At 36.2% G+C, this 27,924-nt stretch overlaps 1 protein-coding gene across 1 annotated transcript in view; it reads right to left on the reverse strand.

The window, feature by feature from the left end:
• PXDN (peroxidasin homolog (Drosophila)) overlaps window positions 1-27,924 on the reverse strand; it is a gene marked incomplete at its 5' end in the record, with an annotated part of 58,017 nt that overhangs the window by 20,624 nt on the left and 9,469 nt on the right. Inside the window, 12 exons of the mRNA XM_009581325.1 lie at window positions 2,643-2,800; window positions 3,237-3,345; window positions 7,049-7,205; window positions 8,217-8,329; window positions 10,769-10,927; window positions 12,127-12,243; window positions 13,593-13,865; window positions 14,802-14,971; window positions 17,019-17,136; window positions 18,507-18,676; window positions 20,692-20,763; window positions 21,353-21,424. Of these exons, the coding sequence (XP_009579620.1) occupies window positions 2,643-2,800; window positions 3,237-3,345; window positions 7,049-7,205; window positions 8,217-8,329; window positions 10,769-10,927; window positions 12,127-12,243; window positions 13,593-13,865; window positions 14,802-14,971; window positions 17,019-17,136; window positions 18,507-18,676; window positions 20,692-20,763; window positions 21,353-21,424 (1,688 nt within the window). The remainder of the gene's footprint in view (window positions 1-2,642; window positions 2,801-3,236; window positions 3,346-7,048; window positions 7,206-8,216; window positions 8,330-10,768; window positions 10,928-12,126; window positions 12,244-13,592; window positions 13,866-14,801; window positions 14,972-17,018; window positions 17,137-18,506; window positions 18,677-20,691; window positions 20,764-21,352; window positions 21,425-27,924) is intronic.

The following is a 27,924-nucleotide window of genomic DNA, read 5'->3' on the forward strand; positions in this document are numbered from 1 at the left end:
GGTTTACAAGTCAAAGCAAAGATATTAGAGACCTAGTGCTCACATTAGGCAAAACTAACCTGTTCTTGTAGACATACATAAATTATTTTATGGAATACTCCAGACTAGGAAAAAGAAAAATAAACCACAGAGCAAAACCAGTAAGTGCCACTGGGTAATGCAGCAAAACACACTCTTTGAGTATATTATTGATAACATATTATAATATGCTGGCTACTAGGGCAGTTTAGTTCTAAAACTACACCCAGAAAACATATCTTCTTTATAATAACACTCTTTTTTAAATGATCTTCATTCATCATGGAGTTCTTTCCTTATGATCATTATTCATGCAGTCTCTACAGTAACATTTGTCTGCTGTTGTTATCCTGGTTGCCACCCACATTTCTGAAATCAAGTTGTGAACAAAACTCGACTATGAATGTTTTGGGTGGAATGACCTTCATTGCCAATTTAAAATAAAAGGTTCAGCTTCTCTGTTTAGAAGTTCAAGTTGGAGACAACATCTCATCTATGGATTAGATGGCGTTCTGAGCAGAGTGGAGGCTGCCAAATGCCAGTCTCAGACCCTTAATTACCCCTCCCATTGTAGGCACTAACTCTAGCTCTGCTTTCTAAAAGGCTGGGTGCTGAGCATTTCCAGTGCTCAGAAGCTGGCTAGCTCAATTCACATAATATTAGCTTTTTTTTTTTTTTTTTTTTTTTTTTTAAACTGCAAGGAAGATTAATCATAGAGTCATAGAAATATTGATTAGAAGGGATCTCTTACCGAGACCAAGCTCCTGCTTGAAGCAAGGCTGTCTCCAGCACTGGATCAGCTCAGCTTGAAAACCTCCAAAGACTGAGTCTCCTCAGCCTTTCTAGATAAGTTGTTCCAGTGCTACACTGGCCTCCTGGTGAGAAAGTGTTTCCTAACATCCAATCTGAACCTTCCAAGCAGCAATTTGTGGCCATTCCTCTTGTTATACAGTCTGGCATTGCAGAAGATAATTTGGCTCCATAGTCTTTCCTTGGGATATTCCAAGATTTTACATTAAAAAAAGTCTCTGAATGTGAAATTGTGAAGTTTCTCAACTGTTCCCAATGCAAAAGTGCTAAATAACACCTTTCATTGGGCTCTGCATTTTGAAATAAAACCAAATAAGGACAAATATGATTATTAAAATTTGAGCATTAGGCTATTTAAATGAAAACAGATTTATTTTACTAGTCAAGTTTCCCTAAAAGCCAGGTTTCTATGGATTTTGTAGGGCTGAGAAGCAAGCTCTGGTTGTGAACAGAACTTCCAGTATCACAGAAAGTTGCTTGATTTTGTGTTCATTAATTTGTATTTGTATGCTTTAATGCCAATTTTTGGTAAACTTTAGGTGACTGAATTTAACTATTACAAATCCTAGCGAAAATTAGTCAAGCAATTCTCACACATTAGATGTCATATATTCCTGGTATTACATTCAATATGCTTGCATATGCATCTAATCAGAGAACCAAATTAAATTGGGTTGCTTTTATAAAACACAAGCCTTCAAAGAACTTTCAATAAGTTTTTGTGGTAAACTATTAATCGTAAATTATTTACTCAGCTCTAATAATGAGTAACAAGCTTCTTTTACTAGCAAATGTTACAGTACTCCACAGAGCTTGCAGTCTTTGGTCTTATAAACACTTGCCTAGTTCATGGTCAGAGTTAAATTTTGCGGAAGTTCAATAAATACTCAATTATAAACATCAAAAAGAATATAATAAATAAAAATATTTCCTCTAGATTTTCAGTGTAGATTTTGGCTATGTCTCAAGTCTCAAAAGCTCTCCTAAAACTCTATCATTATTTCCAAATGCTTCAGTCCTATGTCTCAAGCCTATCCACACACATATCTACATGCATTAGTTGTATATGCTCCAGCTGGACTTCATGAATTTGAATTTAGACTTCAATAACTAAAAGGTAGAAATATTAAACCTTGCATTTTTCTGCTATTTAAAAAAGCAGCAAAAACTGTATTTCTCATTACATCAGATCAGTGTTAAAGGAAATTATTAGCTTAGTTTGATACACACTTATAGAATAAGCGGCAAATAATTCTTTGAATGCTATTGTGGTACATGCAGAAACCTTGGTTTGTAAAGTATACAAATCCTTCTTGTTATATCATCTTTTCTCCTTGCCAAGGCGTGCCGGCACTAAATGGTTTTACTTAAAGAAACATGAACAAAATACTGATTATTTTTAATACAAAACAGAAAAGTCTGTTCTGCTTTGAAACAATTGTCCTAATGAATTAACCCACAGGGAATTAACAAACAGGATGCATTATGCACTTCCATTATACCAAATTTGACCAGTAGACGAATCTGAACATGAATTTCTCCCTAATATGTCAACGTGAGGAAAAATAAAAACACTCTACTTGGAGAGCTCAACCAAACTGAGTTACACCATAACGTAGCAATGTGCAAACCAAGGACTGAATTGGGCAAACACATGTATTTGGTAAAGTTTTGCAAAGTCAAATACTCCACTGATTTCAATGTAATGGTTCTGCAATTGGGACCCAGACTCAGAAAATAAATGTCTCTTGAAGTATAATGACTTAAGAAGGCAAATACACTTCAACACACAAAAATAAGGAAAAAGTACTGACTTGTTCCATTCAGGTCAACCATTAGACCATCTTGTACATGATCTTGAATAAGCTGTAATGTCCTTTCAAATATTTCCCCAGCTCTTGCTTGCTCAACAGTGTATGGATCCCTTGGGTATCGAAATAAGGCTAGCAAATCATTTGGAGAACGAGGACGACTGATAGATAATTTGAAAAAAGTAGTAAGTGTACACAAGAGTTACAAAATAACAATACTATATAAATTACATAAACGTTCAGCAACATGATTAGTACATACCTTGGTTACTCATCTCAAAATGGAAGGCAAACAAAAAAAATATATATTTAATAAAATAATAAACCATTAAACATTTATCAGCAATTAAACATTTAGTAGCCTTTTAATACACATTATCTCAGCAGAAAAACTGCTGCAGCGAATAGAGATCTCAACAGGAGTGTTTAAACAATAGGAATCCTTACACGTTAAACTGTTAGTATTCCCAGAACTAACCAGATGTTAACAATATCATTTAAATAATAAAATGGCTTCTTGCTTAATAAATGTTCCATTATTTCTAGTATATACAAAATTAATTTTGACTTCTCAATACAAAAAAAAGAAGGCGATACCTGTCAAACAGATGTTTACGTGTTGAATTTATTGCTCTGTCAACAGTCGCAATTGCTTCCACAATTGATGTTTGTACAAAAGGATCTCCATTTCGGCTGACATTAGGGACTATAGAAAGAGGAATTTTGTTATTGCAAAAATGGCCACACACAAAAAGATACTTCTGTAAAACAGAGTCTAGACACGACATCATTTCAGTTGTACAAAGTAAACCCCTGTTCTTTAAGCATTAGATCGTCCAAATATAAAATTCTTAACCATTTTGGAATTCTATCAAAGCATATTACAGTAGTGCAAAATTCATTTAAAACAGAAGTTAATGTAAGTTTAAAAGTCAGCTTGCTTATAATTCTAAAACAAAATAAAGTGAAGATAAATGCATACAGTGTTTAACTGTCCATTAATTAGTTCTACAATTTAAAGTAAAAATGACGAAAGAAAAAACGAATTATTATTAAGGGTTTTTTTCTGGTGTGGTGTATTATCAGTTTTCAGGTGATTATATCCTATGACCTATATCCATTGAAATCAATGCAAGTGTTCCCTTTGATTTCAATTAGTACTGAATTAGTACTGAATTCAATGTCAGAATTTAAAGGGTTTACAGGAATGTGTTACAAGTGGAAAATATTGACAGACTTAGTTTGCCTTTTAAAACACATGCATCACAGACATTCAAAAAGATTTCACAAAAAAATGAATAAAACACAAAAAAACAAAATTTAAAAAACCCCACAGAATTATATATATTCCCAAATAGCTACAGTAAATTAACATTGCTCCTCTCCTGAGCTTAGTCAAGTAAGCAACACACATTAATTTTAGAGAGCTATAAATATTATATTTATGTTGATCACTACTTTGTTTTCTACTTTAAAATTATCTAGCTTTTTAATACTACGTTAAAAATCACATGCTTAAAAGCTATTTAAGAATTCTGCATAATACTGGAAACTCACTAATGCATAGGCCCATTCATCTGCCTTTTTATACAGTACTCAGTTGCAGCTGGATGTTTGTACAATGTATCTAGGGCTAGTAACCTCCCTTTCAGTCTAAACCAAGAACTACCAGATCCAGGGGCAACAGCTAACAATTTCCAGAGTGTGTTTAGATTGGAGAAGTCACACAGGAAGAAGGGTAAAGTAGGGAAAAAATCCAAAGCAAACACACTGGAATAAAATCAGCAGATGTACAAAATCAGCTGACATAAACACGGTTGTTTGCAAACTTTTCATGACTTTTTTTTTCTTTTTTAGGCAGTATTTCATTAATCCCTCATGACTGGCAGCTTAGGCTGTGTCTGTATGAGTTTCAGAGTCTAGACCAGGGTAATCAAACTTAACCAGCTCTACTGTCAAATAGAACAGTCCCTGGCACTCTACAGCTGCAGCTGAAGCCCCTTTCTCTGCCCTGAGTTCAGCTGCCTTGGGCTGCTGACAATATGCTCCCAACATCCAAAACAAGGAGACCCTTTCCACAGTGCCTAATGGCAATAGTCTCTGATCTGTCCTAATTACCAACTGTCCTCCTTGCTTGACAGCTTCATTTTCATAGCAACCATACAGAAACATTATCAGATAAGCCTCTTATTTTAAGGAGAAATACCATGTACAGGTTTGCTACCCTCATTTTAGTTGTTTTAGAGAGTGTTTGTGTGCCATGAACCATCTTAACACTGCAACATTACAGATTGTAAAAAATCCGGTGGCTGTTTACCTTCCCTAGTGCTGTCTACGATAGACGTAATCTCGGTGTTCACTTTAGATACGTGTTTTGCAGAGCTATGTTTCCAATTAATAGTGCACGTGGGCTGAATCATAAACCTTGGTCAGATGTTAACTATACTGTACTTTATTTTTGTTTAGACTATTTGCTGCCAGTAGTTCTCTTTTTAGACTGATAAATATTAAAAGTTAAAACTTCCTGCAAGCCTTTCACACAATACCCTTTTTTTTGGGGGGGGGGACCGGCAATTTTTTTAAGCAACGAAAACATATACCACACACATCCTGCCTTACACTTAATCCAGAGACTTTTACAAAACAACAGAAAAGGACAGAAGAAAATGGCAAAAGAAAAGCATCTTTAAAATATTATCAAACATGGCCAGCAAAACCTGCCCCCCAGCTTCTACACACTTGCCTTTATTCTGTCTCAATGTTAAGAAAAGATTTTTATGCATTAGGAACATTCATAAAACATTAACTTTGTTTGAAAGAAATGTTGACATGCAAGTTTTTAGGCATTTCTGGCTATGTCATTATTAATACTATCCAACTAACAAGTATCCAGTACTTATAATCTGTTCACTTGTCCTCCTTGCTTCTCTTGACAGCTTCATTTTTATAGCAACCATAGAGAAACAGTATCTGATATCCCACTAGTTTTAAGGAGAAGTATCATTTACAGTTTCAGAGTGAATGCAGATTAATCAAGGGTAGTTTCATTAATTTTAGGTTTATTAATGCTACAGTTTACAAGAAAAATAACCACATTACAATTAAATACTGCAGATCAGCTAGCACCATGTTTTGTAGTTTGCTAATTTCAGCAGATGAGAATGAGCAGTTGACACCTGCACTAAGTGAATGAAACTGGTTTCTATTGGGGTTATGTTCAACTCATGGTTTCATTTTTCAGAGCTCTTACTGATTTGAGATCTGGCTAATCTTTTTTTAAAAAAAAAAAACAAAAAACAAAAAACAAAAAAAATTTTTTCTATGCATCTCCAGAGTAACCAAGATAAACTGATTTTTATGGACTTTATTTCATTCACAGACTTCATATTTGTAGATGAAACCTTACTGAATGATTCCCAGTCCTGCAATTTTTCTCTCAGAAATCATCTTTACAGATTGAAGAAATACTATTTTTGATAGCAGAGGGGATGGTCTACTAAAAGCAACTTAAGCCAAGGAACATCATAGTTTTATTGATACCATGTGATTGACATGATAGTAATCAATACTTTAGAAAAATCATTGATATATATTTATGAATTTGTAAACAAAATACAGAACATCAGACATAACACTGGGAAACAATATCCAATATGTTAAAAAAATCACTGCTTAATACTCATTTTTCAATGATACAAAAATATTGTGTCATATTTTCTACTGAAAAAAAAAAAACCCACACAGTTTCCTTAATATTTTCCATCAAAATGAGTCTGACAAATCAGCAGTTTTACTCAGTAAGTCCGAAAAGCATTAGGGTCAATCTGTGTAACAAAGTTATTTCCTTAGCCTCTTTGGCTGCTTTATTACCAATTATTATGTGTTAATAATTGATAACTATTATTTGCCATTATTACTTTCAAATAATTAGAATAAGCTCAAATATTCTCCTTTTCTTTCCGTTTTCTTCTTTAGCTTCTTAAGATCATTATGACTTTCCTGAATTCTTTCACAATGGTTGCAGCCTAATTTTCAGTGCTGTAAGTGCCCCTTTAAAGACACCATAGGACTTTTTGTCAAGATTAGACTCTGTGTTCGACTAGCAAATTCTAATAGGTCCAAATAATATCTCAAGAGGAAAGTAGTATGACTAACTGGAGCCCAAAGCATTGTTTCTTTTGAAGCCTAACTCCTAAAGACATTTTGGTTGACATATTCCCATCTTACATCTGTGCAGATAGTTGCCTGAATTAAATGAAGAAAAAAAAAAAGAGGGGCTTATGGGAGAAAAGGAAAAATATGAATAAAAGAAAGAATTTAACATTTGATTAACTTTTTTGCATCTTACAAATTAAGCAGTTAGACTAAAACTAATCATCTAACTCATACCTCTGATTCATACACCTTACCGTTAACACTAAGCACCATACTAACAGAGGAGTATCCTATGGTATTCCGGGCAACACATTCATATCGACCTTCATCAGCTGTTCCAACATCACGAATGGTAAGAAATCCCTCTGGACTAACATGAAATTTTCCACTCTCAGTTACCTGTACTCCATCCTGCAGCAAAGCACAATGTTCAGTTATTCTAAACACTCTTTGTTTTCAAACCTGAATTTTTGTCTTCTCTTATTTTTACATTTTATTTCAAATTTCTATTTTGTATGCCAAGATAATAGTCAAATAGATTTAGATAAACATATAAAAAACTCACACATTGTTATGTTGACAGGAGGACTTGCATGTACTTCTAAACTGTACAGTGTATTTATTTACTTTTAAAAGTACTCAGTATTATAAATCAAAGTATAGCTAAAGGTCCTCACCACATAAAATTTAAGACCCAAAAATAAGATAGCACCTCTTGAGAACATATATATTTAATTTTACTCAAAATTAACCAACTAAAAAAGATCTCAAGAGCTTTATATGTATCAATTCTTCATGTGCTATGCTTTCAGAAGCTATTTAAGTACATTAAAGTACATTTTCTAATGCTTACTAATTGAAGATAGCAGAAGATAATCAGGAAAATGGAAGATCAATATTAGCAACCCATTAATTCACTGGTAGCTCTGCTAATAACTCTAACTAATAGTTTGATATCACAATTATTGCACCAATGGAAATCAAAGCCCCAGAGAGGTTACCAAAGAGTTACCAAAACATGTCCTGGTTAAAGTGTCAACCTAACAGTGTCAAAGGGCTCAGCAATACGGTATTTTTTACTGCTTTGTAACTATAATATCATTGAAAGTATGAATATTAATAGGATATTCGGACAGAACTGTCACTAAAATACATAGGCCTTTTAAGGCCTACATTATGAATTTTAGCTGGTCTGTATACTGATTTGCATGACTATATATATATTTTTGTTATGTATATAAAATTCAGGTTTGGTATCCATATACATGCTCTGTATTAAAGAAGATTTGCTGATCGAACTTCCGGGAACGTTTTCAGACACCAGAGCAAGCAATAATTTGACAATGTGCACTTTAAATAGCTAGTTATGAAGAGATGGAAAGGCTACTGCCTTTCTGCAACAACCAAACAAATATCTAGTACCTTATTCCATGTAATTACTGGCTCCGGCTCTCCTTGAGCGCTGCACGGGATCTGCACGTTTGTGCCAACCTCCACTGTCATGTCACTGGGAACACTGGCAAATACAGGAGTCACTAAAAAGCAGATGATACATTGACAAGGCATGAAATACAACTTGTGCAAAAGACGATCTAAATAGAGGTCAGCACTCTATTTTTTTCAGTTACCCAACATTTCTTAATCTATAACCCTATTCTCTCTGCAAGTTTTTAGTTACTCATAAGTTTGTCTTAAAGATAAAATTCCTTATTCCTGATGTCTGCTTCAGGCTGATTTTTAAGTAGTCTTAACTTCTAACAAAACAGGCTAGTAGTTGCCAAAAACACTTAAGTTCCATAAATTAAAAGCTCTGAAAAAAATTTCTGTGAATAGGTAAATCTGAACAAAGTCACCAGAATGAATACCCCATCAACTTCTGCCAATTTTTTAAAGTTTTAATTTTTAAAATATTTCTCAGATGATAAAAGCAAAACTTTCCACAACACATTCAACTGTGATTCCCCCAGCCCAACTGGGGTGGGGTGCTGAGGTGCTAAGCCTTCACAGACCTCCTACCCCCCTGACACCAATGAGCCCTAGGCCTTAAAACATAAAAAAATCACCTTCAATTTTCAGGACACAGGGTATACAGTTACCTAAATCCAGTGTGAAGAAAATCAATATATTTTTTAATCCTAATTTCCTTCAAATCTGGATTGACATCCAACACTCAGATATCATCATGAGAATCACATACAAGATTATGAAGACACTAAAAACTGTATTTCTGCTGTAACATATCAGTATTTTGCGGGGAGTGGGAGGGGGCTGTGCTTTTACAGAGAACTATTTGGCCAGCATACATTTATACTACCAACCAAATCTGGCCCTGGTGTTAAATTGTTTGTACGCAAATGGCTATCAAGGACCAGAAACCATTTCAAATAAGGCATCCAGAGACAGGCATCTAGCACTGGGAGGTAAGAGAGTCTGGCTCTGTGGATGTGAGCCATGTCACGCCAACAAACAGACCTGGACCATTAATCTGTATTCATTAATACAGACTTAGCCACAGTGACTAGGCATTCCTCAGATGAACAGTCCTTTTGTTAGAAGCCCAGAAGAAAAAGTTTTATCTTCTTGCACAACTGAAAACAGAATTGCAATGAATATATGGAGAGCTCCAATCTCAGGCTGCATATGCAGCCTTCAATCTTGTATTTACTACCTTTTGGTGACTGGAATTTGCCACCCGAGTTACACAAAAATAATTTTATTAAACTTTACTCAAGTTCAGAGAAGTTTAATGCAGCTGGAAGGCTATAAACTGTTTAAAATTGAGTTTTCTTTTATGGAATTTTAGTCAACAATTTTATACAACTGAAAAAAATCTCGAGTTTGACAAATCAATCTCCCAGTACTACTTTTAACTAAGAAAAATCAGTGGATTTTTTTCTGAGAAACATCTAAACTCAGGAAGACATTTGAGCCCCTTTCACTAAAATACTGTTTAAAATGAGGTCACTAACAAGAAATGCTTTGAATTAAATGTTTAGTCTCCTTCAATTTAGTTAAACACCAAAGTAACTAAATTATAAATATTAATATGATTTTAATTAATCCTAGAAGTATCTTACTTAGAATTTACTTGAAGAAAAGCATAAGAAAAATGGAGTGTTTTTTTTTTTCCTGTGTCAACTTATTTTAAGTATAAGAAATGACTTTTCATTGTGAAGATCATTCTGCTGTTTTAAAATAAAGTGTTCTGTCTCTGGACATCAAAACATTATGTTAATAACACTACTTAGTCAATAGCATAGAGTCTTATAAGAAACTAGTCTTTTCACAAAACAAAATACTTTCCCAAGCATAGGAATACTGTCATCCACAAAGCAAACCTCCTTTCTTTACAAAAAAGAGTAGATCAGATAAACCTCTTTCCCAGAAGACAGACTGTTCTAAAGGAATGATACTCTGTACAAATACTTATAAGTATCCATACGTGTTATTTATTAAAAACCACTTGGAATCTAAAAATAGATATACTCAGAAATAATGATCAGAAATGTGAAATGTTAGCAATACCCTGAACAGCAAGTTTTCTAAACAGCAGAAGATATAGCCTCATTCTAACAAGCTTTTATCAAAAAAACCCATGTTTAGTTGTAAGCTTATGTAGTCTCCAAATGACTTTGAACAAAGTCTGTCAGGCACACTGTCCCACATGCTCAATTTATAAAAACTAATAAAAGACCTTATAATTCAAAACCAGCAACTTAGAATCATTGTAAAATGCAGCAAAAGTCCTGAAGAAAAACTCAAGCACTATTCAAGCTCTTTTTCAAAAGCTTTTTTAATTTTAAACAAATTCTAAACTACTTCATACTAACATTTTGTGTCATCAAAAATAATTAATTCTCAATCTTACACTTTAGGAAAAAAAATAAATCAAACACAGTACTCTGTATTTACGTGTAAGCTTCAATGTTGTTTGTTTTTTTTTTTTCCCAGCAGCTTGTACATGGAGAACATACCCCTAGGCTGTACAGTCAGGTATACAACAATTCGTTGAGATCCGATAATGTTGACAGCTTGGCATTCATACTGTCCCTGGTCATGCAGAGCAACTCTGGAAATCCTTAGGGTTCCAGAGGATAGAACTAAGTGTCTTCTGTCAACAGACAACTGGCCTCCTGAAACACAGAGCAACAGCATTTGCTATTTATATCAGTGCAGAACAAAGTCCCTTTGTGTCAGAAAAAGGGAAATCCAGAAGATTTTAAATTTGATAAAACGTTGGAAAAAATTAGTCTTTTAAAAAAAAAGTTTGAAACCTTTACTTCTCAGAAGATAAACACGCAAAGCAAACAAAACATACATATGCATACAATCATAATCCTGATCTCTTCTCTGTTTGTGGTAGAAATAAATATTTTCATTTAAGGAGCATGATAAAGCATCTGAATGAGAAGGCGTCATAAGAAGAACGCCAACAGATATTACTGTTCATGTCATATTATTGCCATGTGTGTAAGACACAATTCATCTCATCTGCCTAGGCCGTCTAGAGAATCCATAGAAAAATACATACAGCACTGAAAAAATGGAATATAATAAAAATGAAATAAAAGGCACATCAGTGTCTGTACCCCATTCTTCCTTTCTGGACATTTCTTTGATTGGAGCAATCTTGGTAGAGGGAGAAACATGGACAGTATCAGCATCAAAATGATCAAGAGTTGTTAAAAATCTGCTTTATCTACCATAATTTAGAATTTCCTAAGGGTTGTTTTGCCTGCTAAAGCTATTTCATTTGATTCAACTGGAATATTTACTTACTGATAAAACATCCGCTACAGTATTTCTTCCTGCTGGATTTGGCTTAATGCCTTTACGGCCACAACCTGATAAAACAGTCAGCAGAGTGCACCCCAGTGTTCCTGTCAACCCACATTAAGTGACAGAAATGCAGTTATACTGATGCCAGTTACAGGTTGGACTGTTCTGGTTTCTGAAGAGAGCACATTCCACCTAATTTCAGATCTCCAGTTAATGACAGTCATCTCCATTTCTTCTGCAGTAAACTGGCAGTGATAGGTATTGCCACATGTGATTTGTCTCATATTTCTTAAACATTTATTATTAGGAAGCTATTATGGAGACATATATTTTAGTGACTCTTTTTTTACTGAATCATGAAAAATGCTTGGGCAGCTAGCTTCTGTGGGACACCTTGTCTCTTCTAGCCGAAGCAGAAAGAGATGAGCCCTGTTTCCTTCAGAGACTTAAGCATCTAAACGAATACATGCAATTCCTTTCAATGCATGAGCGATTCCAAAATGACACCTAAACTATTCTAGTAAAAATAAAAGTAAAAACGGAACATGCTTACCTCCTTTAGTCCAGGCAATAACAGGCTGGGGATAGCCTTGTGCTTCACAAGGGAAGTCAACAGTTTGTCCCTCAATCACTGTTTTGTCTTGAGGAGTGACAGTAAACTGAGGTAGAGCTACAGAAGAGAAAATAAACTGGTTAAAAAAAAAAACAACTGAAAAATGCACAACTGTCTGAAATTACGCACTGTTTCCTGTGTGACTTGAATAGCTCATATTGGTGGGAAAAGAGATGTTAATGGGACTCTTTTATATTGTGACCACTATAGGACAGAGAGTTAGGGCAGCCACTTGTGCAACAGGAACATCTCTCTCACTGGCCCTGGTGTCAGTGAAGGCCTCTGGGATCTACTGCAATAGATCCAAAATAAGAGGTACGGTAAGACTTGTAGAATCAAACACAAAGTGTTCCCTGGATTAAAAATACCTTTTCTCTTTCTCTCAGAAAATCCTCAGCTAAATTGTGAAGAAAATGCAATGTAGTCAAAACCATCCTGCGCTGCTTGTTTTCTTCTTTACGCAAAAGGAAAGCAATGAGTGGACTGTGGCCTGATTTCTGCAGTAACATGATGGCATTATCAGCGTGAGAAGTAATTTGTTCAGCTCTCAAAACACAATCATCCATTGGTGAATAATAAATGAACAAATCACATGGACAAGTTGTTTTGTATAGCTTTAAAAATTGAACTCATTAACAAAGCATTTGCAACCTAAACTGTTTGCCAACTAGAGATCTTAACATTAGAACAGAAGCAAACTTAAATGTAAAGGTTACTCAAAATGTTTTGCAAATCAAAGTTGCAGCATGAAAACATTTGCAAAAAATATTCTCCATATATATAGGAGGCTTTTGATATATTGTTCTAGAAATACTTTATATTCATACTATTGACATACAATACCAAAATTATTGCGATCACAGTAAGTTAGAGTATTTCGACTTTTGTTTTGCAGAAAAGCTATACTAACGCCTCAGCTGGCAGATAGTTTCCATGAAACTCAGCAGAAAATGTTTCCACATTCACTGAAGTGTCTACAAAAGAAAGGCAGCACAGATCTGTACTTGAAACTCCATTTCTAGTACTCCAGACACAAATTCTGATCTCTAGGATTGCTGCCTGTTGCAGAAAAAATGTAATCCCCCACAAATTTGACACTGCATGTTTATTCCTACAGGCAAACAAAACATAATAAGAAATAAACATTTCAAAACATCAATGATTAACCTCTGAGAATAATCAATGAAACTCAACTTTCAGAGAATTAGTATATAATATGTTACTCTGAGTGAAATGTACAGCAACTTCCCTATGGACTACACTAGAATAGTATAAGTAAAAGAAAAAACTTATGATTTTAGTTTGGCTCAGACAATTCAGAAAAAAGACAAAATCGCACAATTTAAAGTAATATACTCTTCCTAATATGTTTTTCAGCATGTCACTCCTAGTTTAACGTTACTCACCTTGGACTATGATGTACGCAGTCGCATGGATATTATCTATGCTGTTAGTTGCAAAACAGGTATACTCGCCACTGTCCTCCTGCTTCACATTTTGTATGTAAAGTCCTCCTGATGGAGTTATTGTGACACGAGGGTCACTTGGTAAAGGGGTTCTGTCGCCTTTGGTCCAGGTAATTCGCGGCTGAGGGTGCCCGGTTGCGCTGCACTCCAAGGTAACACTCTCTCCAACTAGCACTTCGGTATTTTGCGGGTGAATCACAAAACTTGGCCGGGCTGGGAGAGAAGAGCAATGCCTAAATATGACTTTCAGCTCACATAGCACTAATTTAGCTGAATATTGCAATAGCTTGGGGAAGCTGGGGGTTTTTTAATACCTTTCTTCCAACATAGTTCTAATCTTGGTGCAAACTCTGCCTCGTTTTAAGCCTAATCTAGCTGCAGACATTTATAAATATCAATAGATAAAAATAAAAGCTCATATAATTGCACTGATGTTTTTTCTTAACTCCCGTTAAAACAATTTTCAAACATTTCCTTCCGATTTGCTGATCTTTATAAAGGTCTATTCAGAGGCATAGACACTGAGACCCAGAAAACACACTGGCTAAAAATTGCCAGAAGTGAACAAAAAGACAAAACTGATTAAGCTACACTTTAGTAACTTTTCCCAAGTACATGTGTGCTTTGCAGTGATGTTTTACTTGATGCTGAGTGTCAAAACAAAATTTTCTCACAGCAAAGTTTGGAATTTAAAAACACTACAGTCCTGGACAGGAATTTAATGCTTGCAAACATGAAGCACTGGCTAGACAGAGATTCAGGCTAAAAAGCTCCTGAGCAAGGATGGCTGCACAGGGTGTGCCAAAGCTTTCATGAGTGGCCTGTTCAGAAGCTTGTGGTTTTCAGGTATCCAGAGGGAACATTATTGCACTGAGCAACATCGCAATGCAACAGCCTCTTTTCCTAAACCTTCTACAAACAGCCTACACAGCTATCATCAGAATTGCATACTACGATAAAGATATTAACTAACTGGCTGATTTTTTGTTCTAGGGATATTATAACTTCATGATCTAGTTCTTAAGATGCCCAAGCACAAGTAATCTACATGTCAAGAACATACAAAAGCCAAAGGATCTTATTTTTAGCAATCTTATTATCAAAACAATTCTCTATCTGAATGCAAAATTCAGACTTGATGTTCTTTACCTGGTGACTCAAAGTATCTAAGAGTAACTTCCTGAGTTTTCACTTCTCCAGCCACATTTTTTGCCATGCACTGGTAAATGCCTTGGTCTGTTTCTTGAGTATTCTGAATCATTAACGTGCCATCATCTAGCAAGTTTAGACGGGAATCTTCTTTCATACTGAGCTCATTACTGTGAAGAAAAGAATCTGCTGGAGTTAAACCTTTAAATCACAAGCACAGAAAACTGCCAAATAAAACCCAAAATTTATTACCCAAAACAACTTGGGGAAAAAAAGTTTTACTCTGTTAAGTAAAATAATAGAACTTTTAGTTTTCTCCTAAAGAGAAGAGGAAGAGGAAAAACAAAAAATTAACCAATTTTGCTTATGCAAGTATTACATCTTCAAAATGAAAAGCCAAAATTTTTTTATGAGTAAAAGCTTACAGGGAAAAAAGTGAACAAAATACACATATCTGGTCTCATTTTCTTTTAAGGCTGTTCTAACTAGCAAAACAATTTAAAATGTTTTTCCTGGAAGTATACAATATAAGTTCAACACTCAAGATACTTTCTACTAGGAGAGGGGTTAGTTGCTATAAAACCATCTTTGTGCCAACCTCTGTCTGGATTGCTCGAGGAGCACTAATGATAATTTGCATAATTATAATTTATACTGGTTTGAAACATAAGTGAAGATCAGGTCTTCAGGCTATGTCATGGATACATTTCTGTGATATTAACTAAGGACAGTTAGGGGTTTTTATTAAAGGAACTGTTTCTCACTCCATCCCTCACTACATGATGAGGAAAGCACAGACAAGGGATGGGATCTCACCCCCTACGTCCAAAACCCAGCCTGACTGCTGATTTATTCAACATACCGCTCAACAGGTCAATGGCTTTTGACTGAAATCTTGCCATATTCAACTACCTTGCAAAGAGCTTTGCTCTCATTCATGCAGCCAGGAAACAAGCCAGAGTCAATAATCCCACACCCCAAGCTCAAATTTCTTCTTAAAACTCTTTCATATGTGTATTCTGAATACATGTTTTCTTTGTTTATTATAAAAAGTACATGAGCCAAAGAAAATTTTAATGAAATAATTATACCATCCAAGTTCAAGGCTCTGACTTGACATACTCCATAAACGCTGTACCCTTGCTGCACATGGGGTTCTCACTGACATCAGCACAAAGCTACAGAACTCTAGGACTTTACGTTGTTCCATTTTATCAGCAACGAACAACCTAAAATGGTTCATTTGCTAATATAAAATGTGAGAGAATATATTTTCCAGATCAGGGTCTGCATTTCTATAAGAGCATTATTAAGCCACAGTCTGATTAATCCAGTGGTAAACTCACAATTCATGTGTCCATCATAAATTCATATCAGTTTAAGGGGGAGCAACATGCTGCCATGTGGCTGGTTCAGTTGTGCTGTGCCCAGTGCTGCTGGAGGGATCGAGGCACTGGGCAGAGCTCGAGCAGCCACTCTGCAGTGGGCTGGCCCTTGGGCTGCTGAAAGACACGTCCTTTATAGGTCCTTCCCTTCATCCCCTAAGCAGTGAGGAGAAGCAATGGAGCAGGTTGCCCAAAGAGCTTGTGCCACCTCCATCCTTGGAGGCTTTTAAGACCCAACTGGATACCTGCCCTCCGTGTACTGGTCTGGGGAGCCTGGAAACTGACATATCTCTCCTCTCCTGGAATGGAGCTACACCTCAGAGGAAAGCTGCCTCCAAGGAGCTGGGGCTCAGGGAAGACCTCCTCTGAAACCTAACTCTTATCCACCTGGAGTCCTTTAAAAAAGTAGCTTTTGCTCTGCCTCAAAATGTAATGCAAACAGACCTGCACAGAGTATGCAAACACTAGCTAAACCCACAAACTGCACGTGCAACATGTCCATATTGGATTACCTGATACTTACATACAAATGATTTACAGTTTTACAGGTGCGAGCAACTTTGCAGGTATAACTACAGTTGAAAATCTTACCAATAATATTATAGTCATAAATTAATATTTTCTAAAGTTATCATCTCTTAAGTGTTTAGAATTACTAATAAAACAGGTATGGGCCATTATTACTTCATATACTTCTTTCAATTATAATATGTTTCTGCTGTAACTATTCCATATACTAGCATGTAATGCGTGTGGACATGCACCCAGAAATGTACACACACCCAGACAAACATATGTACATCAAGATTCTCTCTTCCTCTTTTAAACTTACTTGTTTCGAAGCCAGATAATTTCTGGTTTAGGATTGCCTTCAGCTCTGCAAGTGAAGTACACTGTATTCCCTGAGGTAACGTCCACATCCTGAGGCTCTGATGTAATTCTTGGCCTCTCTGTATCAACAATAAAACGTATAAGGAACTCTTACTTGTTTTAAAACTACTAAAGAATGGTAAATAAAAAATTTTCCATACGCGTTGTAGAAAAATATTTTTCACAAATGTTTTAACTTAAAACATTTATACGCTTAATCAGGATTAAACACACTTTTCCCTATGCAAAAGTGACTGCGGGCTTTCTGACCTCCTCCATTGTTCCTTAGGACCTTTTAGCAGACTGGATATGGATTGTGCAAATTTGTATCAGGTTCTAAAGTAGCTGTTTTATTTATTTGAACAGAGGCTGAATTTGCTTATGAAGGAAAAACTTCAAAGCAGCAAGCACAAGTGCCATTTAAAATAACTTCCTCTAGATAAGTATCAGTGCTTAACCTGCCTCCTACAGAATAATTTGTCCAGCTTGCTTCCTGCAGTTTCCATACTCAGGCTCCTTAGATGTGCAGAAAGCTGGTAGGATGACACCTGAATTATTCTTGCACCAAATCCCCTTTTTACTATCTTTTACAAGAACCTTGTAGACGCTTATGGTCATAATTCTCATGATCAGAATCATATCCAATACATAACCAAAAGGACAATTTACTTATTTTATATCTTGGCCTCGTCATGTGGCTGGGCAGGCAAATGCCCATAGCTTGATGAGAAATCTGTATTTTGATTTTGGAACAGAAGAGGAGCAGGGCCGAGCACCAGGGTGCCCACAGGGCCAAGCCTTTGCACACCTAAGCAAAAGGAATACAGACGAACAAAAGGATTATAATAAAAGTGATTATCCATTAATCCTTCAGTGACAGAGGATTTCAGTGTCTGTGCAGGGCACTCCTTGTAAGTATAGCTGAGTAAAAAAGAAATCCAGTGGCCCAACCCCGATTCCAATAATATCAACAAGAGTTTTAACAGTAAGTTCTGTGAAATCAGGAGCAATTCTGTACAGCTTCTTTCTTCCCTTTCCCTTGTACAGCGTTAACAATATTAACAATAAATAATAAACAATAAATAAATAAACAATATTAATGTAATACCAGAGACCCTAGTTGACAATCCTTTTATGATCAAAACTGAAATATAAAAAGGAAAAATAAACTCTTTCCGGATAATCACATTTAGTTCCTCAAGGAGAAATTTCAAACATGGCTATATTTGTGTCATTAAAGATACGCTGAGGGGTAAAAGCAGTCAGTTCTGTGGGAAGCAGACAAAAACTGGGAAGGAACACAGGGAGATTTCTGGAAATAACCAATATTGACCAGAGGTGATCAGCGTTATTGAAGAGAACAGAACAACAAATTCTAACAAAACAAAAAAAACCACAGTGTAGGTACATTTAACATGTTAAAGAAGCCTGCAGGAAGTGGCAAACCCACCACAGTTAAGTTCTTCTGGTGTTATCGTGGCCACTGATCTTCCCTGGATCCTTCGTGGATACTCACAGGTAGCTGCTGCTTGAGCATTACCCGACTCTGCGTACGTCTTCAACAGCTCTGCCAGCCACAGGATTTCACAGTCACAGTGAAGAGCATTTGAATCCAAACGCCTGCACAAAACAAGAAGCAGCCACAACACCTGTTAGCAAGCTCTGACTATTTTGTTAGGATCAAAATGGTTCTGCAATACCAGCAGTGCCTTTATCTGTGAATACAGGCATGGGGCAATATGGAATACAGGTGACAGTTACTTGCTTATACGTATTCTGGTAGTCTTTGTTACAAAAACGCGTATTATTTTTACTGCATGGGTAGGACTGTGTGCAACATAGCAAGCATCTAAACAACGTTTCTCTTTTATCCCCAGCATTCAGTGAATAAATCAAGTTTTATTTAGATGTTACACAAACTTTGCTTAAATAAGGAACTTATACCATTCTCCCTACATTTTTTTCTGTTTAATACTTATTACTGTAGTAACTTCTAACAGCTTAGTAACAGCTAACCTAACATTTTTACAACTTCCTATTTTGCTGATCAGGCAACTGAGACAAAGACCCACAGTTTTATTTAAGCATTAAGCTCTCGCTGAGTTCAGTGGGTCAGTAACTCCTGCTTATTGCAGAAAACAAGAACCCATAAATTCTGTTGACTTTCTTTCCAGTAGTGGAGGGCCTTGTTACTATGTGGAGCACTGCACTTTCTAGTGGAGGGCCCTGTAGGCAAAAAAACCATTAAGTACAGAGATCTGTACCATTAAATATAGCTATACATAAATTGGAAATAAAGTTGCATGGCAAAGCAACCTCAATTTGGTATATCTTTGGGCGTCATAAAATTTTGATCATTTTGTCTTTTAGTAGTTTTTTCAACCTCTTGTACAAATGCCCAGATATTTTTTCTTCCCTGTTCTCCTACGAAAAACAGGCAAGAACAAGCAAAACTATTTTACAAGCTATTGTACAAATGTCTCCCAGTATATCAGATGTTATTGGTAGAATTTAAATCCGGAACATGAACGTCACAATGTGACCTTTAGGGATAAGCTGTCCCAAGTCAGAAGACACCAGGTCAGTCTAGCCCCGCATCCTGTTCCACTCATAGCCACTATTAAAACTCCCCTTTACGTAGGTATTATGCGAAGAAGAACCTCTTTCTGTTTGCTTGAACTCCACAGGACTTTAAGGGAGGTACGAGTGAAGCAGCTACTATGGAAGGTGCATTCATCATCAAAATTCACTTTATTCTGTCTTTTGCCCACAGTTAAAGGTACGGTTTCACAACTGTCCTAAACCAGCAGTGCTGCAGGACCATCTTCTTGTTATGCCCCTTGCAATCTCTTTTCCTAGTAGAGCTGGCGCTGTGACTTGCTGCACAGCACACCCTCAGCAGTCCTCCCGGAAAGGGGGGTATGCATGCATGACTGCCTTTCTCAAAACAGCAGCCCTGGATAATTTAAAGAATGTTTATCCTATATCAGTGAAGATCCAAAGTGAGGGATAGAAAACGCTCTGAAAGTTACCTTACTATGGTACTTCTATTAAGTTCAAGTTTTCAAATGCTACTGAGGGATTAAGCCTCTAATTTTCCAAGTTAATGGCATTTCAAGAATAACTGGCTTCTGGAGTTGCTTTTGAAAGTACAACTTATATTTTTAAACCACCGAGCACCTTTTTATAACCATGTTTTTATCATCAGGTAAGGACAAGTAAAACAATTAAAAGAAAATACCAAAATAATCAAATATTGAAAGAGATCATAGAAGGATCACCCAGTGAGACATAGACAAGAGGGGCAAAAAAAAAAGCCAAAACCCAAAAAACCCCAAAGAAGGATCCATGTATATTATGGAGTCTACAAAACAAGACTGTATGATTACACATAATTCCAAGACAGGAAACAAACAAAAGGATTTAGTCAGTCACTAAAGATGGTAGAATATGAAGCAATGGTCTCAATCTATGTACGTAAACAACAGGAGCACAGCTTAGGAAAAATTATTTAATATTTAAAACAATTACACAATGAAAGGCATTTGCAAGGAAGATAAATACTGCAAGATGTGATACAGTACAATTAGATTATTTAAACTTTCTTTAGTTCAATAATAATTCAATTTACTTACAGTCTCTTCATAGATTCTAAGTGACTAAATGTTCCAGGAATCAAATGAGCTATTCTGTTGTTATGCAAAAATCTGTTAAAAAGCACAAAAATATGCATGTAATAATTCAGATTTTGAGACATACTCATTTCATTTACATTCTTCTGAAAGTCCTTTAAGAGAAAGTAATTTTACAAAATAAAAAAAAAAATTGAACCTTTTTCAGCAATTCATTGGCTGCTATTTTTTAAGTGGCCTCCAAGGTGTATTTGGTGTGTCCATATGGGGAAAAAGAAGCCATAAAAAGACAAAGTAACCAAAAGGAAGGGAGTTCATAAGCATTCAAATAGGAAAGTAAAAAAAAAAAAAAAGTCATAATATAAATCTTCTACTTCTTCATCCATAACATTTATTTTAGGCCAAACATGGATCACAGCTCTTTGGGAAATAGTTTTGCAATAGAAAAATATACCATGCCGATGCTCACTTCTGCATGCCTCTAAGGTCAGCCTGACCAAAGTGTTCTTGGCAACAACGATGTAGTAGTTACAATAAAGAATTTAGATTAAAAATAATCTATGGGAATGATAAAAATATTATTTTCCAGTTTCAAGCATTTGATTTAATTCAAACAAAGAAGCAAGCTGACTTCTGAATCTTACCCCAAGAAAAACAAACTTACAGCCTTTCAAGTTTTGGAAGATGAGTAAAGGATTCAGGTTCCAACGTTTCTATTTGATTAAAGTGCAGATACCTGAAAATATGTTAAACAAAAAGAAAAATACTGAAACAGTTTTCTTAATGAAGCTGAAATATTATAAAGCATTTGTTATTGTTTACCCAGTACACATCTAAATGGTGATAGTGATGTAGCAGCTTAACTTTCTTCTGTTATCATCTGAATCTTGTACTTAAATCTGAGAAATACAAGACATGACAAACAGGGTTTGCAAACTGCTATATAGCGTGCGTGTCTGTGTCTGTGTGTCTGTACACATATGTGCAAAAAAAATTGTTTTAAAACCATTACTTTGGAGATACTACTTTGAACGTTCTTTTGCCAAGTCTAATTTTCATTAGTATGCATACTTGAATAAGTACATATGGAAAAAAGAAAATTATGATTTTTTACAGGAAAATGTTGCAGGTTGTTTAGAAAACATTTACAGTTTCCAATAGAATAACATTTTTAGTGGGCAACTGTTTTAATTGCTATCACATTGAGTGAAAATTTCAAAAGATGCCGAGAAGTAACCTGGTCTAGTCCATGAATACTGGCATTTAAAGGTATGAATGCTCTCAAAAGCTCAAAAGCCAAACAAGTTCATAATACAAAACCAAGTTTGATTGAATTGCTTTTAGACAAAGGGCTTCCCAGCAATTGGTGTACAATTAACCACCACAGCTGTGCTCTGTTTGATGCCCTGTTGATGTTTATGTAAGCTATTAATATCACGCAGCAACAAATATTACACAGCTGTTAATCCTGTAAAACCAAAAAAGTCTAATGTAACAAGATAATTAACCACATTATTAATCTGTAACTGCTGTGAAAATGGACTGCAAAGGCAGGATCATTCCAGTCTTGACTATGTTGTGGAGGTACTCCATAACCTTGCAGATGAGAAAACAAGAAGTAATTGGTAAGACTTGCACAAGGAAGTGTGAAAATGATTTATAGACTTTGGATCCGGATTAGATCCAAATGTATCCGAACCTCCTAAAGTTTCCTGTTTGACCTCTGACAAACTCAGGAACATCTGGAGAATGTGCATATATAGAAATCACTGTGGGCTGAAGGACAAAAAAGCCCATCATTTAAAAACAAAGAGAAAATCTCAGACCCCAAAAATCCCCTGAAAAATCAATCCTTCAGCATGAAAAGCAAAAGGACACGGGAACTCCCCTGTGCTGAAACACCGCGCATGCCCTACTCCCTGATCTGAGCCGAATGGTCGCCGCAGAGAGAGGAAAGCGGGAACAAGCGGCGATGACGGCAGAGAGTTGTTGCAGCGAGCCCTGGAAGGCGCGTGCGGCGGGGAAGCCAGGCACGTGTCTGGCAGTGTCCCAGATCCCCTGCCAGCAGTAGCACGGCCCGAGCGCGAGCCAGCAAGCAATGCCAGGGAGCAATGAATGGGGACCACAGAAAAAGCCAATAAATCAGCAGGATGTGATCAGGCACATCGGAGTGTCAAGTCTGCTTACTGCCAGTGCAATGCGTGGCCACAAATTGTAGTGAGCATAGAGTATGATCCTGTTTGCATAAGGAAACAAGAAGTGTGTAATCATGCTGTGCCTGCCAGTCTTCATCTCCCTTTTGAAAATACAGGCCAATTTCACCTAAATTAGAAAGACAGACATCTCAAAGGCAGATACTTCCTGCAAGGTTCATTTGAATCGCCAGTGGAGAGAAGAGAGACCTCAGTCAGGTCCAGCCCTGAGGAAGGACCGGCAGAACGGGGCCGGTATCTGTCCTGCAAGCAGGGCCCGGCCATGAGGTGGGCAGGCACAGCTTGCTGGGAGCCAGAGCTCTGCTCACCCATCTCCCCAGCATCAGCAGCGTTTGGGAGGGGGCAAGGCAAGCTGCGGATCACTGCAGTGAAAGAGGACAAAGGGAAAAAACAGACACAACTATAGGGTTTGTTACTACTTCTGAAGCAGCTTTGATTTTGGAAAAAATTACACACACTACTTGTGCAGCCAACAGGGATTTTTTCCTTTTTAACTTTGCTAATTCCACTTGCATTTTTATGATTCACAAGTACCTTGCAAACCTACCTCCCTATCTTCCCAATAAATTAATCTCTTTTACTTCTTTGGCATTGACAAGGCAAGATTTGTAGGTACAAGTAATACCTCTTACTAAAACAACAAATAATGTTAGTAAAAGCAGGCACATTGAGGCACACAACCCCTTCTTCAGGTCCATGGATCAGAGGTGAGATTAGCAGAGAGAAAAAGAAAGGACACCTCTCTCACGGTTTAAGTGATGTACACGTCATTAAACTCAAAGCAACAGCTCATAACTGCTGTTTAGTATTCAAGACTACTATAATTACAGATGTAAAGAATACTTTATGTGCCTGAAAACTCATCTTGTTTTTCCAACCAAATTAATCAATCTAATTGAACAGTACTTCTGTTATAAACCTTGCCTTGTTTACAACCTCAAATCATCACAGATAAAACTACAATAATTCAGTCACTGAAGCACATTATAACAGTGAACTTTACCTGATCAGAAATCAGGCTGCCTAAAGTAGCTCAAAAAAATCAAATCATCAAGTCCAACTGGAAAACACTCTTAACTGCTTCATATGACAAGTTACTTGGGTTTTGTAGGTGTTTAAATTATGACCTCAAAAAAGTCCTGAGCAACTTGTCAGGCAATTTATGAACAGAACAAGGTGTTAAATATGTGGACAAAGTAATTAGCAACAAGTGTAATTCTAAAAAAATAGATGCAGAAACTGGACTGCATTGCAAGTCTACAATAAAAAGAATAAAAAATGCTCAGCTTTACAACCTACACTTTAATCACATTTTATCACTTAGGTTTATCACTTACATTCTTTTCTTCTTAATGTTTTTTTAAAGGATTTTTAATATTTTAATTAATATGAGAATTTCTTGGACTGGAAATTCACTTTAAAGGTAATCATATTCAGGAAATAATCTCACACTGACACGTCTTTATAGTCATCCTTTATGTTCAAAGTATAAAACGCTCTTAAAAATAGTAATATGATGTAATGAATTTGATATTAAAAAGACATTCATAATGGAAATTTAAAGAAAAAGCATGCAAGAGTGATTTTTTAAATACCCGTGTCTTCCTTTTTTAATTCTGAATTCACTATCAAGGATGAAACAGAAGGAAAGGAAACACTTAAAGGAAAAAAAAAGTCCAAGCCAAACACAACTAGAGGAAGATAAAGATTTGATCAAATAAGCATGGTACAGATTTTCTCTTTGTTATTATTAATCTTGGAGAATGAACATTTACAGTAAAATTCAGTCCCAGTGGCATTTTTCACAGCACTAAATTTAGGATTATCTCTTCTATAACATAATATTTTTGTAGAGGATTACTTTTATCATATATGCCAATTGTTCATTTCTAATAGTATCTCCACATCTTTGGGGACGTACTCAAAATCCGTTAGTTGAGTGTAATCTATGTTCTGAATATTTAAATAGCATGTTTGCCATTTTGATTATTTGAAAGAGACGAACAAATGTATTTTTCCCACATTTATCAAAGAGCTTTCCCTGCCCAGGGGCACAACAAGAAGTAACAGGCTTAAACCACAAGGAAAGATATTTAAATAAGATGTTACAGTGACGATATAAAATATTGGAACAGGATACTTAAGAAGATTATGGAATCCTCTCTTTAAAGATTTTTAAAATAAGGCTAGGTAAATATCTGTTTCCAGCCATCTAGGTTTGTTGTCCCTAGCTGATCTTATTTTAGAATAATAAGGATGTACTTCTCAAGGCCCCTTTCATACCTTTTGGGTTTGTTTGTTTGTTTATTAATTAATTCTCTTTCATTATTCCTTACCATAGATATTTTTAGCAGCAATGAGACTTTAATGAGGCTCCACTGTGTTAAATGTGCATAACTGCTCACATATAGTTATGCAAAACCCAGGAACTCTTTGTAATATAGAACTCAAAAAAAATCATAGCAACATTTTAAAGCTACTGAAAATTGAATTGAATAAAATGAATATAACAAGCTGCACCACTATATGTAAGATAATGTTTTTATCTATTAATTTCTCCCAAAACATGTACATGTGTACACAAACTACAGCATAACTCTAATAACAGCTTATAAAGAGCAAAATTAGTATGTTAATATGAAAGTTAAAAGAAAATGCATAATTAGTATTCCACTAAGATTAGGTAAACAGATTTAAATAATTCCATTAGTATTTGGGGATCCCACTAGTTAAGGACTGCAGGGAACACTTTTTGTCCCTGACACATACAGCTCTTAAGCTGAGATCTCAATAAATATAGTAGATACTTGGAAGAAAAGCAACGTAGACACATCTGGAAATGGACTGCATTTAGAGCTCGATCTTGGGATCCAGATACAGCAAACTCGTGACCTCCCAAAGCCACGTATTTGTGACATTTCAGGTGGGATTCAGTTGTCTAAGAACAGGCATATAGAGGCATATAGCAGTTGTCTAAGCACAAGCATATAAGAGGCAGCTTTCGTTGCCTTTCGAGTGCTCTGCCTTCTAGCTGCTGCTTCGAAAAAATGCAAGTTTCCTGCAGCTTTTTGTTGCATTTGCCAGACCCAAACATATGTCTTGCAGATTTAACAGGGTCTAAACTGGTACTGAGCGGCTACTTTTCATCAGTTGACTTTCTCCCTTCATGCCCTGCCATGATTGAAGAGTTAGGTGACGAAATATGTATGGCTAAGTGTGTTTGAGCATCTAAAACTGCCAAGTTTTTTCAGAATTTACTCCAGCACAAGCAAGTTTCAAGATCTGATTCAAAGATCTTATTCCCTTGGCAGAAATTTCTGAAGAAAAAGGTATTTCTACTACATCAGCAGCTAAGAATTCTGCTGCGGAGGTTCAAAAAGGATCCTGCCAGCAGCAGTAAATATTGGGTTTTTTCTTCCCTTATACATGCAACAGGCCTCCTAAATCAAACTATATTTACAGTTTCTCTCAAAGAACAACAATAACCAAAAAAAAAACCCAGAAAAGTGTTTGCTTTGCTGCTTTTAAAAAAAGCAACTATCAGTTTCATTCTGCTTCATTGGAGTAGCGGAAATACTATGAATCAAATCTTTCCCTGAGATGTGGACCACAGCATCTATTTCTGAGAACTCTGCTGAGCACGGAGAAGAGCATTTGGCTGAGTCAACACACCCAGCAGCAAAATGTATTCGATAACTTGAGGCCACAGAAGCCTCAAATGCAGAAACATCGACTGAGTAGTCGATGCAGTCCCAAACTGAAGTTAGAGGACGTGGGAACTTCTGACTAACTTTCGACTAACTTTTGTCTTGTGAACACAGTCTTTCTCCAAAGATAATGTGATAAAACAGGCCCTGTAGAGTCAGAACCTATTTTTATGCTAAAGATGCATAAACGACAAATCTCTCATAAACTCTCATAAACTACAAATCTCAATGAATACCCTCCATTAAATTTATTTCCAGGCCTGCCACTGGCTTCCTGTGCTCCCATTTTCCCACCTGGCGAGCCTTCTTTTTAAGATCTGCCCAGGAGGGCGGCTCTAAAAGAAGTGAGCTTTCTGACGTGCACCCAGCAGGGCAGCAACCCCCCCCCGGCAGCTCACCAGACCAGCCGTAGGCGCTGCTTGCGCCAACTGATGCCATGACACAAGGGCAGTCACTGAGCAGTGACTGCGCCAGGCTCTGTTTCCATATGTCCCAGCTAGAGATGTGACTCAAATCTTGTTTAAAACTTAATTTCATACAGAACAATGTTGATGTCTCAAGTTAGAGCTTAAGCTGATACAGTGTGATATCACTGCAGGCAGAGAGACTTAACTGCAACCTAGCAGAAAAGTACATTCAGAAGGTGTTAATATTCCAAAGTGATTTATGTTTTTCAGTCATAACAGATCAACAGGAAATAGTGCAAAAGAAAAAAGGATAACTGTTGCCACTTGCAGCATATCAGGCCTGTGGCATGTGGAAGAATATTATTTTGGAAGAATTAGTAATTCAATAAATGGGCCTCAATATTTAAAGTTCTACAGAGAAAATAAGAAATGCTATTAGCATGCAAGTAAGCCCTACCAGTTGCTGTCAATATGCTGCAGTAATAATTTCTAGAGTAGGAAGAAGAGGAAGAGAAAGGCATTAAGGAAACAAATGACATATTTATATATGTTTTATAATTATCACTTTTGTTTTGTATAGAAGCTGTTCCTTCAAAAGGCATCTATTGCCCTCTAAAATGAGCTTGTATGATTTTGTACCCATCTGAAAGGTCATTTTATTTCAGATACACGCTGTATCCACTAATATCTACTAGAGGTTTAGAGAAACAAGGGAACTGGTACATATAATAGAAAATTTGTAATACAATGATAACTGTCAGGAGTTTCAAAATTTATGTTGGTTTAGAAGAAAGATGTTCAGCCCCCCAAATTTATATGCTACAAACCTCATTGGTCTAGCACTGTTATTTGGCAGTCAAACTGTGAAACAGCTATGCATTTATAGCTCTTTCTGTTTTTCTAAGCATT

Source organism: Fulmarus glacialis, unplaced genomic scaffold (assembly GCF_000690835.1).
Source record: "Fulmarus glacialis isolate BGI_N327 unplaced genomic scaffold, ASM69083v1 scaffold33317, whole genome shotgun sequence".
Classification (NCBI taxonomy): Eukaryota; Metazoa; Chordata; class Aves; order Procellariiformes; family Procellariidae; genus Fulmarus; species Fulmarus glacialis.